This window comes from Littorina saxatilis, linkage group LG17 (genome assembly GCF_037325665.1).
Source record: "Littorina saxatilis isolate snail1 linkage group LG17, US_GU_Lsax_2.0, whole genome shotgun sequence".
In the NCBI taxonomy this organism is placed as follows: domain Eukaryota; kingdom Metazoa; phylum Mollusca; class Gastropoda; order Littorinimorpha; family Littorinidae; genus Littorina; species Littorina saxatilis.
This window is the reverse complement of record NC_090261.1, coordinates 51,551,928-51,568,064: the sequence shown is the minus strand read 5'-3', so window position 1 is coordinate 51,568,064 and position 16,137 is coordinate 51,551,928. Positions and strand designations below refer to the sequence as shown.

Sequence of the window (16,137 nt, the reverse complement as noted above, 5' to 3'; positions counted from 1 at the left end):
AACGAGACATCTTCAAAATTACCTCTGGAGTGTTTGCGACGCAAAACTGATCCTTTGCGAAGGACACTGCAAAACAGCTGCTGGATTTCTTACCCAGTTTTGCTGAGTTACTGGCCCGATGGGCAAGTAAAACTGTCTGGCCTGCATCACTTACGTCAAAGATGGTGCAGTTGCCTAGGTATGGAAGCTGGTCTACTGTAACAGAATACACCACCTGACATCCATAAAATGTCTGCTCCTCTTGCTACAGGTGTGTGTGGGTCAGGTGAAATCAGGTGGTCAAACTTTTATTTGGATTCCTGAATGTTGCTAAGTTATTGCCCGATGGGCAAGTTAAACTGTTTGGCCTTCATCACTTCCGTCAAAGAAAATGAGGTTGCCAAGGTATGGAAGGAGGTCAAACGCATCACAGATTGCATCACCTATAACAGATAAAACGTGTGCTCCTCTTGCTACAGGTGTGTGGGGGTCAGGTGGACCTGGCCATAGGAGGAGACCAGGGAGGGTCCATCCGGATCCCCGCTAGCTTCACGGGTATTGTGGGCCTGAAACCCACCTGGGGCCTCGTGCCCTACACTGGAGCCTCCAACATTGAGCCCACTGTGGACCACCTGGGCCCCATGGCTAGGACCGTGACTGACTGTGCTCTGCTGCTGGAGGTTCGAATCTTTTGCTTTCAAAGAGTATATGCTTTTCAGCCTGTCCTTTTGTCTCTTGCTAGCTCTGTCTCTCCGTTTCTGGAGGATTGATTTTGGTCAATGGACCACACACATCTGACTAGAGCGGGGATTTAAATATCAAGTAAAATTAAAGTATATTGATCTAGTTTGATTTTGGTACATGGGACATTGATCACAAGTTTTCACGAACACACATTTTAGGAACATATAGCACACACATTTTTGAAACATACGCCTCTAAAAACCAATTGAACTGGTCGGCTTCTGGCAAATAGGCCGTTGAGTGTGTTTGTTTTTGTTTTGTTTTAAACAATGATATATTTCTGTTTGCATATTCATGAAATGTACTTACATTTATTTATATGAAAACAACAGCTAATGGTTTAGTTTTTTGTATTGTTTTTAAAGATAACCATTATACTGTGATGAGAACTGTTTTCGGGGGGGTCCTGATTTGGCCTAAATGGTCCGCTGGACCCATTAAGCAACAGTTAACTAACTAACTAACTGTTTTCGGGTTGGGTCCGGAAGGGGTCCGGTTGATGCAATTAGAAATGACTTTGTTCTATTTCTTCTTCTTTTCCGATTAGAATAGCCCAACTGGCAAACTGTACGGATAGATTAATGAGCAATGATATAATTGCAGGTGATCGCGGGCGACGACGACGGAAGAGATCCGCGACAGAAGACTGATGTTGTTATTCCTGAGTACACCAAACTGGTGTGTTACCTATTTCTCAATCTCTCTGTCAGACAATCAAATCTTGAGTACGTCAGTGTGTGCGTGAGAGAGAAAGAGAGAGAGAGAGAGAGAGAGAGAGAGAGAGAGAGAGAGAGAGAGAGAGAGAGAGAGAGAGAGAGAGAGAGAGAGAGAGACAGACAGACAGACAGACAGACAGACAGACAGACTGACAGACAGACAGACAGACAGACAGACAGACAGACAGACAGACAGACAGACAGACAGACAGACAGACAGACAGACAGACAGACAGACAGACAGACAGACAGACAGACAGACAGAGACAAGACAGACAGACAAACAGAGAGAGAGACAGAGAGAAACAGAACCAGAGGGAGAGCGACTGAATCAAGGAGAGAGACGGAATGAAATAGAAGTTTTTAAACTTGAATCATTTGATTGTAGTCCGTACAGGCAGGTTTCAGACAACACCAGCTCTTGACAAATGCTTGATTGTTGAAAGGAGGCTCGTATCTTTTTTTGGGAATAAGTGAAAGTTACTTTCAGCTGGAGCAAGGCGTGTCCGGAAAGAAGGTGGGCCTACTGACCGAAGGGTTTGAGGCGTGTACAGAAGAGGCAGTGAAGACAGTGGTTAGGGCAGCGGCCAACAAACTAACACAGGTGGGCGCTATCGTCAAAGAAACGTCCATCCCAATGCACAAGGATGGTAGGTTGAGAAGCATTGTTTTGTTGTAAGTTATGGAAATACAATATAGAAATACGCCATATCTTGCTTGAAGGGTAAAAGTTGCTTGTTGGATGCTTGAAAAGGATAATAGCAGGTTCCTGGTCCCCTCCCCGCGGGTTAGGGGGAAGAATTTACCCGATGCTCCCCAGCATGTCGTAAGAGGCAACTAACGGATTCTGTTTCTCCTTTTACCCTTGTTAAATGTTTCTTGTATAGAATATAGTCAATTTTTGTAAAGATTTTAGTCAAGCAGTATGTAAGAAATGTTAAGTCCTTTGTACTGGAAACTTGCATTCTCCCAGTAAGGTCATATATTGTACTACGTTGCAAGCCCCTGGAGCAAATTTTTGATTAGTGCTTTTGTGAACAAGAAACAATTGACAAGTGGCTCTATCCCATCTTCCCCCTTTCCCCGTCGCGATATAACCTTCGTGGTTGAAAACGACGTTAACACCAAATAAAGAAAGAAAGAAAGAAAGAAAGGTTCATATTAAACATTTTCGGTGCCAATTTAAAAGTTGACGTTTGCAATTTGTTTGGTCAAGGGATTTAGCAAGGACTATTACACAAGATTATCCCTTTGTTAAACACCATGTTCTCGACTGGATGCATATAACAATATTCATTTTTGAACTCACTGTACATAAGACCTTGCTGTGTTTGCTAGTGTCAGATTTAAAATATGAAATGACTAGAATACATGCACCACAGTGACTAAAAACAATATGCATTACAATACGGTGTTGTTATTTCAGCTGGTGCAATATGGACCGTGACAGGCGGGCAGGGTGCCTACAAGTGCATGTATGAAAGCAATGGTAAGTCGTACCCACGGGACATTTTTCTTCAACAGTCTAACACATTTACTCACACACAATCAAGCATATACTTATAGTACTAGCGCACGGACACGCGCATGATCTCACAAACCGGAATTAAATTACATATTCTTACTCCGAATCACATGTAAGCATTGACGCAGTCAGAGATGCTAAGGTCCTGAAAATCGCTACCCGTCTAACAGTCAAAGGGAAGCAACCCCACAAACAAAAAAGTGTAAGTGGAAGCGTAGCTAGGGACGCTAGCCATGAAGGTTACCTCCCCTTGGAGTGACCTACGTCACTATCGCTTCCCGAGCACGTGATAGAACTCATACGACTTTTTTCACTCAGAGGAGGAGGTCGCTTTTTCTATCGCTCTCGTGGCTGTCTGCTTGGTGTTTGCCTGGCTCCCATCGGTCTCGTTTTTCACCCGTCTACTTGCTGGCTGCTTCATCAGCTGGTGAGATCTTTCCAGTTAGTCTTTTGACTAGCGTTTTTGTTGTTCGTGCTACTGAATTTCTTCTGTCCTGTTGGACTTTGATTTTCGGTAGTTTTTTTTTCTTTGGCCGCCATTTTGGTAGCCATTTTGGGAGCGGGGGTTTGCTGTTTAGCGAATCTCGGTTCTTTTTTGAGAAGAGGGCGTAACTCACGAAGCTTAGGGTCAGTTTCATTCAGGTCTCAACTAGACTTGAGATGATAAGGACTTTATCTAAGCTGACCTTATCTGGGTGGTTTTTACCATCATTAGGCAGATCCATGAGTGGTTACAAACAAGGGGGGGGGGGGGGGGAGGGGGGCAGTCAGCCCTTTCTCCAGCACCTGCTAGAGTGCACTATTCTAGATCTCAGGCATCGACTTTAGCAGTCCTCAGTTCAGGAGGATGCTATGATGTTCTATGAACAGTTTCTTTGAAGACAGACTATGTTTCATCAATTTCGAGAAACGTCGTAGGGACTAACAGGACTTTCTTCTTCCTACGCCCGGCATGCGGCAAGCAGAAGCGGACAAGTCCTATTCAGAGATATTTTATGTTCCCACCACCTTGTTGGAGTTACCTGCTTATATGTGATTCGGAGTAAGAATATGTAATTAATTTTAATCGAACATTTTTAAGTAAATTTTCATTTGATTAATATACTTACCCGAATCACATAGGTAATTCCCTCCCACCTTCCCCGCTTTATAGTTTCTAAGTATTCTATAAGTCGTATGAGTTCTATCACGTGCTCGGGAAACGATAGTGACGTAGGTCACTCCAAGGGGAGGTAACCCCCATGGCTAGCGTCCCTAGCTACGCTTCCACTTACACTTTTTTGTTTGTGGGGTTGCTTCCCTTTGACTGTTAGACGGGTAGCGATTTTCAGGACCTTAGCATCTCTGACTGCGTTAATGCTTATATGTGATTCGGGTAAGTATATTAATCAAATGAAAATGTACTTAAAAATTTTCGAGTCAAGCACACGCGCAGGCGTGTGGTATTCAAGTCAATTCAACTTTATTCTCTGAATGTGTGATATACATACTGTTTTTGTTTTGGCTCGTATGCACACAACTAACAACGCCTATAATGCGAACAAAAGGGCGTTTTATATTACTCAGAATATTGGAGGTCGTTTCAGATGCCCCCGAAATCGGCGTATGCTGCCTGAATGGCCTGGTACAAACGGTCATACACGTAAGAATCCACTCGTGCTAAAAACATAAGTGAACGTGGGAGTCTAAGCCCATGAACGAAGAAGAAGAAGAAGAAGAAGAAGAAGAAGAAGAAGAAGAAAAAGTAGTTTCAGATGCAACCCATCTTCTATTTATTTACACCATGTAAAACAATTGACCATGCGGACATAAACCACACTGTCATGAAGTGGAACGGAACCTGTGGGATTCTATCATTTAGACAAAAGAAGCATAGACAATGTCACGTGTCCGGCTTCATACCGGAAGTAAAATGTCGACGTCTGGCGTGATATGACTTGTCTTTTGCCACAAACATAACCAATAACATATTTATCGGCACACAGGTACGGGGTTTTTCGCCAAAGGGTTCTACCCAACGTCTCTTCAAGAGGCCACCTTCCGTGGGCGGACCACCCACCCACAAGACATGCAACCTATCTTCAAGTTCTTCTGCCTCTACATGAGCCACATTGACCGCATGTACGGAAACAAGTTCTACGCCAAGGGTCAAAATCTGATCCTGGAACTGACCAAGAAATACGATGCTGCCCTGCAAGAGTTCGATGTGCTCATCATGCCAACTATGCCGTACACAGCGTCCAAGATGCCTGCCAAGGACTGCTCATTCAAAGGTAAAACCTCAAATTCATTGGGCGAAGTCGACTTAGTACTTCACTAAGCTGGCTCCGCGAAGCTATGATAATGATAATAATGATAATAAAGCATAGAACATTTATACAGCGCATGTATCCAGGGTTTAACCCTGCTCAAAACGTTGTACAAACATTGGGAGAAAAACAACAACAACAACATAACATTATATACAGGGCAAGCACTGACACATATCAATGAATAACACAATGCACTATAAAACATTATCACAAACACACGCGCGGACACACACACGCACTATATAATCAACATTGCATAATAATACATTATGGCACTCAATTTCCGGTAACAGATTTTGCAAAGCCATCTTCGCGAAGTCTACTTCGGGCTTAATTAAGGGGAGGTGGGCCAGTGCAAAATGGACAAATTGATCAAAACCCTTTTAAATTTGTTTGCAGATAATGGTCTCATAACATACCTAAAGTGCATGTGTGTCTGTGTTTTTGTCTAAAGTGTCATATTTATGTGTCAATAAAGACAATATTTGAATAGTTTATCCTCAACGTCGTTTTTCTAATGTCGGCCATTTTTGCGGCAGTTGCATCTGTGGTGTTGCGATTTCTCTGGCTGTAATTTAGCTAGAGCAATAATTTTTTGTGCAGTTTGTGCAGAATATCACATTCTGGGGGATTACGAAAGGATTTTGTTGCCATTGTATTACAGTCATAACCAGGTTATTTCAAACAACATTTTTGCAGGGGTTACCCTAAAGTTTGACGGTTGTAACAAAGAAATGTCCCTAACTCCAAATATAAATATAATAATCAAAATCTGCTTCGTAATCCCCTAGAGCATACCCAGAAAGATAAAATATAACAATAATTAGAAGTGTGACAATCATATCTGCTGAAATATTACTTTCCCCCTGTACTCCTGTTTTGTCTGTTTTTGACCGTTTTTGTCGCGTAAAACAAAAACCAGCAACCCAAAATACAAAAAGTGACTATCATTTATCATTGTTTATTCATTACTTTCATAAAATAACATTCAAACAAAATAAAACATTCAAATGAAAAAAAAACACAGTGCACTGGCCCACCTGGTCCGAAGACAATCAGAATTGTTTTCTTATGGTGAGACGGTATCCTATTTTGCTGTACACCATTAACACGGGGGATAACCGGTCAAAGGCCGAACAGAAGCCGAAGGCCGCTCATGACACGTGTGAAGGCAAGTTTTGTCTGTTTTCTAGGTATTGTTTGATTTATGTCGGGATTTAAGGTAAGCTACTGATTCAGCGATGACTAAATTTGTTTCTCGATGCATAAAAAGTCAGGGAGCGATTGATATTTGCCCGTAAATAGCCTTCAAAGCTGAAAATGTCCGCGATCGAGCACCGGAAATGGCTATTCGATGGGTTTTGCAAGTAGAAATGTGCTTTATTTCACCAAATCAGCTCGTATTTGGTGTGGATACGGGATTCTAGAGGACGAAGGAGTCATAAGAGGTGCAAAGAAGTGCTATTTGGGAGTAGAATAAATCTTCCGAGACAGTAGACAAGAGAAGGTCATATTTGAGAGATGCGCGTAGGCCGATTGTCTTTCCGACAAGCGAATGAGACAGCAGATTAATCATTCGTTTTGACCAGAAACCTAGTCTCTAGTTTTTATGAATGAGTTTTTTAATTAAAACAATCACGAGAACTCTCTCGCTTAGCCTAATGGCTGTTCGATGGATTTCGCAAGTAGAAATGTGCTTATTTCACCAAATCAGCTCGTATTTGACATCGGTTTGGTATATATATATATATATTTTCTAATCCTACCGCGAACTGGATAGCAGACGCGGCACGACTGTTGCACCACACTTTGAAGTAATCCCACACTTTGAAGTAAATTACTTCAAAGTGTGGGGATGTGCCCCACACTTTGAAGTAAACCCATTTTTTTACTTCAAAGTGTGGGGGGATCTTCCCACACTTTGAAGTAAACTCAGTTTTTACTTCAAAGTGTGGGGGGATCTTCCCACACTTTGAAGTAACTTACTTCAAAGCGTGGGACTTTTGCATCGCCTGTTTGAGCCTGATGATTTTGTCAAAAAAAATGGCAAAGTCTTTTGGATGAGTGAACAGAAAAAGTGAGCGAGCCAAGAAACATAATGATGTTTGTTATCAGGCTTTAAGCAATGTCCCATTGTTGAGTGTGACGAAAACTCGTGATGACGATTTTAAAACATGTTGGGTCACGCATGGTCCAATCTTACATGGTCCAATCTTACATGGTCCAACCTTACATGGTCCGACCTTACATGGTCCAATCTTACATGGTCCACCCTTACATGGTCCAATCTTACATGGTCCAATCTTACATGGTCCAATCTTACATGGTCCAATCTTGCATGGTCCAACCTTGCATGGTCCAACCTTGCATGGTCCAACCTTGCATGGTCCAACCTTACATGGTCCAACCTTACATGGTCCAACCTTACATGGTCCAATATTACATGGTCCAACCTTACATGGTCCAACCTTACATGTTCCAATCTTACATGGTCCAACCTTACATGGTCCAACCTTACATGGTCCAATCTTACATGGTCCAACCTTACATGGTCCAACCTTACATGGTCCAACCCTACATGGTCCAATCTTACATGGTCCAATCTTACATGGTCCAATATTACATGGTCCAACCTTACATGGTCCAACCTTACATGGTCCAATCTTACATGGTCCAATCTTACATGGTCCAATCTTACATGGTCCAATCTTACATGGTCCAATCTTACATGGTCCAATAATATATATATGGACCATGTAAGATTGGACCATGTAAGGTTGGACCATGTAAGGTTGCACCATGTAAGGTTGGACCATGTAAGGTTGGACCATGTAAGGTTGGACCATGTAAGGTTGGACCATGCGTGACCCAACATGTTTTAAAATCGTCACCACGAGTTTTCGTCACACTCAACAATGGGACATTGCTTAAAGCCTGATAACAAACATCACTATGTTTCTTGGCTCGCTCACTTTTTCTGTTCACTCATCCAAAATCGTCGCGATATAACCTTCGTGGTTGAAAACGACGTTAAACACCAAATAAAGAAAGAAAGAAAGATCCAAAAGACTTTGCCATTTTTTTTGACAAAATCATCAGGCTCAAACAGGCGATGCAAAAGTCCCACGCTTTGAAGTAAGTTACTTCAAAGTGTGGGAAGATCCCCCCACAATTTGAAGTAAAAACTGAGTTTACTTCATTCAAAGTGTGGGAAGATCCCCCCACACTTTGAAGTAAAAAATGGGTTTACTTCAAAGTGTGGGGCACATCCCCACACTTTGAAGTAATTTACTTCAAAGTGTGGGATTACTTCAAAGTGTGGTGCAACAGTCGTGCCGCGTCTGCTATCCAGTTCGCGGTAGGATTAGAAAATATATATATATATACCAAACCGATGTCAAATACGAGCTGATTTGGTGAAATAAAGCACATTTCTACTTGCGAAACCCATCGAACAGCCATTAGGCTAAGCGAGAGAGTTCTCGTGATTGTTTTAATTAAAAAACTCATTCATAAAAACTAGAGACTAGGTTTCTGGTCAAAACGAATGATTAATCTGCTGTATCATTCGCTTGTCGGAAAGACAATCGGCCTACGCGCATCTCTCAAATATGACCTTCTCTTGTCTACTGTCTCGGAAGATTTATTCTAGTTTTTCTACTCCCAAATAGCACTTCTTTGCACATCTTATGACTCCTTCGTCCTCTAGAATCCCGTACCCACACCAAATACGAGCTGATTTGGTGAAATAAAGCACATTTCTACTTGCAAAACCCATCGAAGAGCCATTTCCGGTGCTCGATCGCGGACATTTTCAGCTTTGAAGGCTATTTACGGGCAAATATCAATCGCTCCCTGACTTTTTATGCATCGAGAAACAAATTTAGTCATCGCTGAATCAGTAGCTTACCTTAAATCCCGACATAAATCAAACAATACCTAGAAAACAGACAAAACTTGCCTTCACACGTGTCATGAGCGGCCTTCGGCTTCTGTTCGGCCTTTGACCGGTTATCCCCCGTGATTAACTGATCCAACTCTGTCCGTGTGTGCGTTTGTATGTAATGGCGTATGGTGTGCCAAACGTTAGCATTGGCGATATTTCAGAAACTGATGAACTTATAGATGCACCCAATTGGCTATGATGATAAACAAGAGAAAAACGCTTTTGAGCAAAGCATATTCAAATTCAAAACTTTGTGGTTATTCCCTTACCATAATGTAAATGACACATCTGTTCAACTGAGCAGACGAATTATGATAGTCATGGACATAAAAAAAAATCCTTGCGCGTAAAGTCGTTAGGCCAGATTTAAATATATGACACCGATCGTAATAAGGTGGGGCTGATTACAATTTGGAATGGTGATAAAGTTTAACGCGGGTAGGACGAGTCCATACCTATAGATTCAAAATTCCTTGTACGTATATACCGCAAAACAGATAATGGCAAAACGTACAGATCGGTGATCCCGCAGGTGACATTTAGTTACAGAGAGATGACATTGGTTGAGGGATTGATGTTTTCAGTGATGACCCGTAAAGGCTGTAATCAAATCAGGAAGAGCTGCGAAATGTGAAAGATAAAAGTCGCTTGTTCATTTCAATCAGTGCTTCTTGAAGACAAGAGGTGCCAGGTGATTCGTTCCGCACAACTCTCACTTAGTCTTGTTGCGCATGCCGTATACATTTAGAGCGCTTGCGTCCCTTTGTTTCTCAGACCGTGAAGGCTTTGTTCTTGTCAGGATGTCATTTGTGATTTTTTTTCGGTGGTGTTTACTACAGTCTGCAGTGCATATACTCCAGTCGCCTAACTAACCGATTGAAACCCTTCATCTGACAGAGCTGCATCTCAATGCGATGTCAATGGTGGCAAACACCATGCCCTACAACAGCACCGGTCACCCCGCTCTCTCCATCAACGCCGGGTTCTCTCCCCCTGATGGGCAGGACAAAAGGAAGCTACCCATCGGCATGATGATCGTGGGACGCAAGTTCGACGAAGTTACCGTTCTTCAGTTTGCCAGGGCTTTCGAGAAACTTTCTGGATGAAGTGAACAGTTTACAGATTTTCAACTTATGTACCGCTGCAAACATGCTGGATCAAAATAGATAAAGAGACGTGCAACATAATGTGTAGTTTAATTCAAGTTCAGTGTACCAAATTAACTCTCTTCAACACCGCCCTGATATGGCCCTTCGTGGTCGGCTGGGCGTTAAGCAAACAAACAAACAAACAAACTCTCTTCAACAGCGGTTAGCCACGTCTATTGGGTATGAAATAGGGTTCACGACAGTTAAGTAATTTCTTTGTCAAAAGTATTGATTTTGACCTCTATTTTGATTCAGTAAAAGTGAAATTGGGTAACTTGCAATGGATTTCTTGAATTTTGGACACTGCGCTTAGATATTACAATAATTATGTTGCAAACACTGAGTCACGAATCACTTGTCTAGGCATTTAACTTTGCCTTTTTACTCGCAATTTCCTCGAATGTAATGCCACGTCACACTTTCTTTACTGTAAATTTACGCATTATCTGACAATATATATCGGTATAACCAGTTTAGTAATATTGTCTTCCATTATATATCATGTAAAACGTGACTCATGTAGTCTCATGTAGTAGTGTTTATATTTTGTTTAAGTAATTTGTATTTTATTTTACTTTATTTTATTCTTCTTATTTTTTTTTTTAACTTAAATCTAATTATTTTTACATTCTTTATTTTTCAATAAAAATCAATGTCTAGATCTGTTGTATGCTTACTCTCAGACAGGTCGCGTTTTCTATGTTTGTACTTTGCAGTACAATAACACTACACTTTAATCGGAAAAGTGAACAGTTTGTACATGTGTATATTTCATGTAAGATTTGACTGATAAAAACAGACCTCTCATAGCCTGCTCCAAAGTTTATGGCGGGCCCCTTAGCCTTTTTGGCTCACGTAAGTGTAGCCTATGCCGATGCTAACTTTTGTCTGTCTGTGCGTGCGTGCGTGCGTATGTATGTATGTCTGTGGTAGAAACTTTAACATTTGACTGAACACCGAAATACTAATTTTACAATGATCAACATTTCGTCGGCACGTATGTAGTTAAAGTGTGTATCCAAAGAAAACAGGTGGTGGGGGGTTTTGGGGGGGTAAAAACAGCTGACTGGTTTGTGTCGTGTGTGGTATGTAGACCAGGTCAGGGGTCAAGGTTAGGTCAGATCGCGTGAAGGATTGTGGTATAAATACGGTTATCACCGAGCTGCAGTTCGCCGATTCGGAGAAGACGATTTCACATTGTTCGGTTTCGTAGCTCCAGAAAAATAGATAAAGAAGATACCAAAGGAGATTTCCTACAGGTTAATCTGCACAGCGTGTTTCCAGTGTCTGCGCGAGGAAGCGCAGCGCTGTCGAAAGCGCAGTGTCGATCTGGCCATCTCAGGCAGTCGTGTCCCCGTAAGTAGGCTACAGACAGACAGATCTAGATCTAGTGTCTCGCACTCTTGCACCGTGTCACCTATGCTTACTGTGTGTGTGTATGTGTGACGGAGTGATTGAGTTTGTGTTACTGTTTGTCGATTTCTTACGTGAGCCTTGAAGGCTTCGCCTCTTGTTCATTATGCGATCCAAACACACATCGTAATTTAAGCTGCAAAATTAGCAACAACATAAATAAATAAAGATATCTAAAACAAGATTTCTTGAGAGGTGTTGTCATTTTCTGTCAGCTTTGTCTTTTGGTTTCATTTGCATTATTACACTGACAGACATAATCACTCTGAAACGCGTTTCGCTAACACACACACGCACGCACGCTCGAACGCACGGTGCACGCACGCACACAAACACACGCATGCACACACACAAACACACACACACACGCACACACACACACACACACACACACACACACATCATTCTCTTCACAGGTTTCCTCTTGGGAAAGTCTCTGGTGACTTTAAATGGTTTCTGTCACAACCGTGGCTTCTGATATTTTATATATATACTATATATTCTGATATTTTATATATATATATTTATATATTCGCGCGCCAAGCACGCACGCACTAACACATTCATTCGCGGCACGCACGATAACACACACATACACAAACTGGCACAATCACACAAATATGCGCGTGCACGTACGTAGACTCTCCTGAAAAAATTTACAAAACACACACACACACACGCAAACACGAACGCATACACAAACACTCACACTCAAAACACACACACACACACACACACACACACACACACACACACACTCTCACTGAGTGTGTGTGTGTCACGTGTGTGTGTGTGCGCGTGCGGTGTGTGTGTTTGTGTACGTGTGTGTGTCAGTGTGTGCGTGTGTGTGTGTGTGTGTGTGTCAGTCTCATGGAATTGTACGTGTGCAGTGCATTTGTGTGTGGTGTGTCTGTGCATGCGTGTCTGCATCTGTCTGTACTGACTTACTGTCATTCAGTTTCTCTCTTACTGCCTGGCTGGCTGGCTGTGGGTGTGGCTGGCTATCCATGAGCAGCAAGGTAATATAGGGGAAAGGCTCATAATATGGACTGGCTCCTAATATAGACCACCTCCGGTTCTGACAAACTAACGGCGCTAGAGCGCTCAAAATAATTTCATTGGCTGTATTCACCCTTTCTGGATAACATGCACATGTCAAAACAGTTTCAGATATACACAAACCTCAAAACTGTTAGGCTTTTTCTCTTTTTTTCTCTTTTGGCAGCGTTCACTCTAAGTTTGTCGCCTAAAACGGACTCGTTTCTGTCCACAGCTGAAGCTTTTATCACACAAAACTTGCTATATATGACATCTCAGACCGTATTTGTTAAATTTAAGCAGTGTTGGTCCCGATTTTCTACTGCAAACACAAAATATTAGCAAAATCTCAAAGTATGTGTGTGTACCCAAATATGGACCACCTTCAACAAATCGACGAAAATAAAATTTAAAGGCTATTTTCATTAATTCATTAAGAAGCTTGCTGAAAATAACCCTCGAGATTTCAAAAAAAATATAACAAATAGTCTTCTTTTCGTGGAATTTGATAATTTGCTTCAAATAATGCTCTCATCAACTCGAAACCTAAAGCATATTTTAATTAGTCTGACCTGCACACTAAGTTGTATCATGTTATTTTGAAGTTTTGGGGGCTTTTTAAAGTGATTCGTGAAGGTCGCTTCACTGTTCCATATCAGGCGCCCAGGCTCCTACTAATTATGGACCATTTGTATTAAATTTTTGCTGTTTAAATGTCTATTAGAGCTATTTCACTCTAATTCAGCCCAACGGTTAACATAAGAGAGAAGGACTACCAAACACAAAATGAAATATCTTCGCAAGAAAACAAGCTAGTTATCGGCATGAAACAAAAAGTGGTCCATATTAGGAGCCCTTCCCCTAATCCATAAGGACCACAGCATATCAAAGTGAATCATTATTACCATCAGAATGAGTAAACACCAAAACTACACTATCATTCAGGTCAAGATCTGTGCGGTCTAGTTCTCCTGTCCTAGTTTCATAAGCTGACCCCATTCTGATAATCATCGGTCCACGGCTATTGGAAGTAACACATTTTTGACCTGAGGTCAGGATGACCCGGGCAGTGACGTACGGTGAGTCTAAGAACCAACCGTCATAGATACTCTTTGGGTGAGTAGAGGAATACCCCAGCCGTCGCTTCGCTCAGGGACCTATATTTAGAGGGATAGGAAACTCCGCCGCCTCACGCGATCCTCGCAGGCGCAGTGAAGGAGTTTCCTATCTATCAGACTATCTATAAATATATTTCTACTAGATGATTACCCGCTTCGCCGGGTACCGGCTTCGCCGGGAAGAAGTAGAGCCGAATACCAGGCTGCGCCTGGGACCCGGCTTTAACGTAGTAACGGGAATATGGATTGACGCCACACGGAGGAAGGGAGATAATCGCGGCTGAAAACAATGGAGAAGATAAGGAAGAGTTACTGGTAGTGGATCCAGACAACAACAACACAAAAATCGGTTCAGCGCGCACAGCGCTGCGCGCTGAGAGCACGTGTTGAAATATCTCATCGACCAGGTTGTGTCCCGGGTGTACCTGAATATGCCCACCAAATTTGAAACAGATCCATCGAGAACTTTGGCCGTGCATCGCGAACAGACAGACAGACACTAGTCGTATCTATATATATATAGAAGATGCTTCGCTGTAGCTGTTTCGTGCTCAGTTCCAAATGTCACGCGGTATTTCGTATTCGGTTTTTTGTTGTGTTGTATTTCGTACATGGACCATAGCAGTAACGTTCTTTGAACCCAGCCATTTGTGACGTATTCCATACCCAGTATTTTTTTTGCGCTGGATTTCAGCAAATATCGGGTTTCAACTAAACAACTCGGGGACTCCAACGGCGTTAGGCCTACTTCTCTTGCAGTTTAGCTGACCCGGTTTCAAAACTCGTCGCCGACGAACGAGTGGAATTTATAGCTGTGTTGCCGCTTTGTCAAATCCTGTTGGTCTGCTGATTTTGCGAGAATGGCAAGAGCAGGTAAGCAAGAGTGAGACAGAGAGACAGAGAGACAGAAAGTACGTGAATCTATAGGTGAGTCGGTCTGGCTGTCTGCCTGTGTGTGTGTGTGTGTGTGTGTGTGTGTGTGTGAGTGTTTGTGTCAGTGTGCGTGCGTGCGTGCCGGCGTGCCTGCGCGTGTGTGTGCATCAGTGTGCGTCAGTGCATGTGCGTGCGTGTGCGCATGTAGTGCGTGCGTGCGTGAGGTGCGTCAGTGCGTGCGTGATCGAGTGCGTGAGTGCGTTATCGAGTGCGTGCATGCGTGCGTGCGTGTGTGTGTGTGTATTTCAGCCTCATGTCTACACTGATGTTACGTGAAATAGAGAGGAAAAATATGACATACTTGCAGACGCATATAAACACATAAACATCGCGCTTGAATCAGACAGTTTTCAATTTAAATGAAATGTATTTGAGGCGTCAGTTCTTGCAAATAGCTCTCTAACCGGGTCAGCTGCTAATAATGATGTACATAATTATGCATACACACTCGCGGGAAATTGCTTCGGTACACGTATGGCACGCACATCAGCTATGCCATTTACTGATCAACAGACCGTCGTGCACACTCCATGTAGGGTGTGTCTAAAGCACGCGGGGACACGCGGGGACGGTTAAATAGCACGCGGGGACGTTATATAATAACATTCTGACTATCCTTTATGTATTTTTTTTTTTAACAAAAAGGGTTGGTTTTTTTTTAAAACTTTTTTTCTCAGAATGTTATAAAATAACGTCCCCGCGTGCTATTTCACCGTCCCCGCGTGCAGTTAAACTGTCCCCGCGTGTCCCCGCGTGTTTTAGACACAGGGGGTCTAAAACACGCGGGGACGTTATTTTATAACATTCTAAAAAAAAATTGAAAAAAAAGTCACATTTTAAAAAAAAATTTTTAATTAATAAAGGATAGTCAGAATGTTATTCTATAACATCCCCGCGTGCTACTTCACCGTCCCCGCGTGTCCCCGCGTGTCCCCGCGTGTTTTAGACACACCGACCATGTATTTATCATCCGGTTCCCCCGCGAACGTGCCTTCTGCGTGCTACTGGAATGATGTTTCTTCACATTGAGAATCGTTTAATTGGTGATTGCAAGAATGGCTAGCGCACGTAACACAGAGAGAGAGAGAGACACAGAGAGAGATGGATGGATGTTTTATTGTTCTAATCAATGAGTTGATTTTGACAATTTTCAGACAAATGCATAAATTGGTGCATAAAACGAAATTACCCTTTAGGGTGAGATACATTGGGCCTAAAACATAGCCTACACATGCAAATAAGAGAGGCAAAATAAAGAAAGAGCC

General features: G+C 42.4%; 1 protein-coding gene across 1 annotated transcript in view; it reads left to right on the top strand.

Annotated features, from left to right (window-relative positions):
- Window positions 1-11,965, top strand: part of LOC138953833 (amidase-like) — a 39,161-nt gene extending 27,196 nt beyond the window's left edge. Inside the window, exons 6-11 of the mRNA XM_070325778.1 lie at window positions 459-659; window positions 1,327-1,401; window positions 1,930-2,089; window positions 2,866-2,928; window positions 4,950-5,237; window positions 10,120-11,965. Of these exons, the coding sequence (XP_070181879.1) occupies window positions 459-659; window positions 1,327-1,401; window positions 1,930-2,089; window positions 2,866-2,928; window positions 4,950-5,237; window positions 10,120-10,328 (996 nt within the window). The 3' untranslated portion in view covers window positions 10,329-11,965. The remainder of the gene's footprint in view (window positions 1-458; window positions 660-1,326; window positions 1,402-1,929; window positions 2,090-2,865; window positions 2,929-4,949; window positions 5,238-10,119) is intronic.
- The last annotated feature ends 4,172 nt before the right edge of the window (window positions 11,966-16,137 follow it).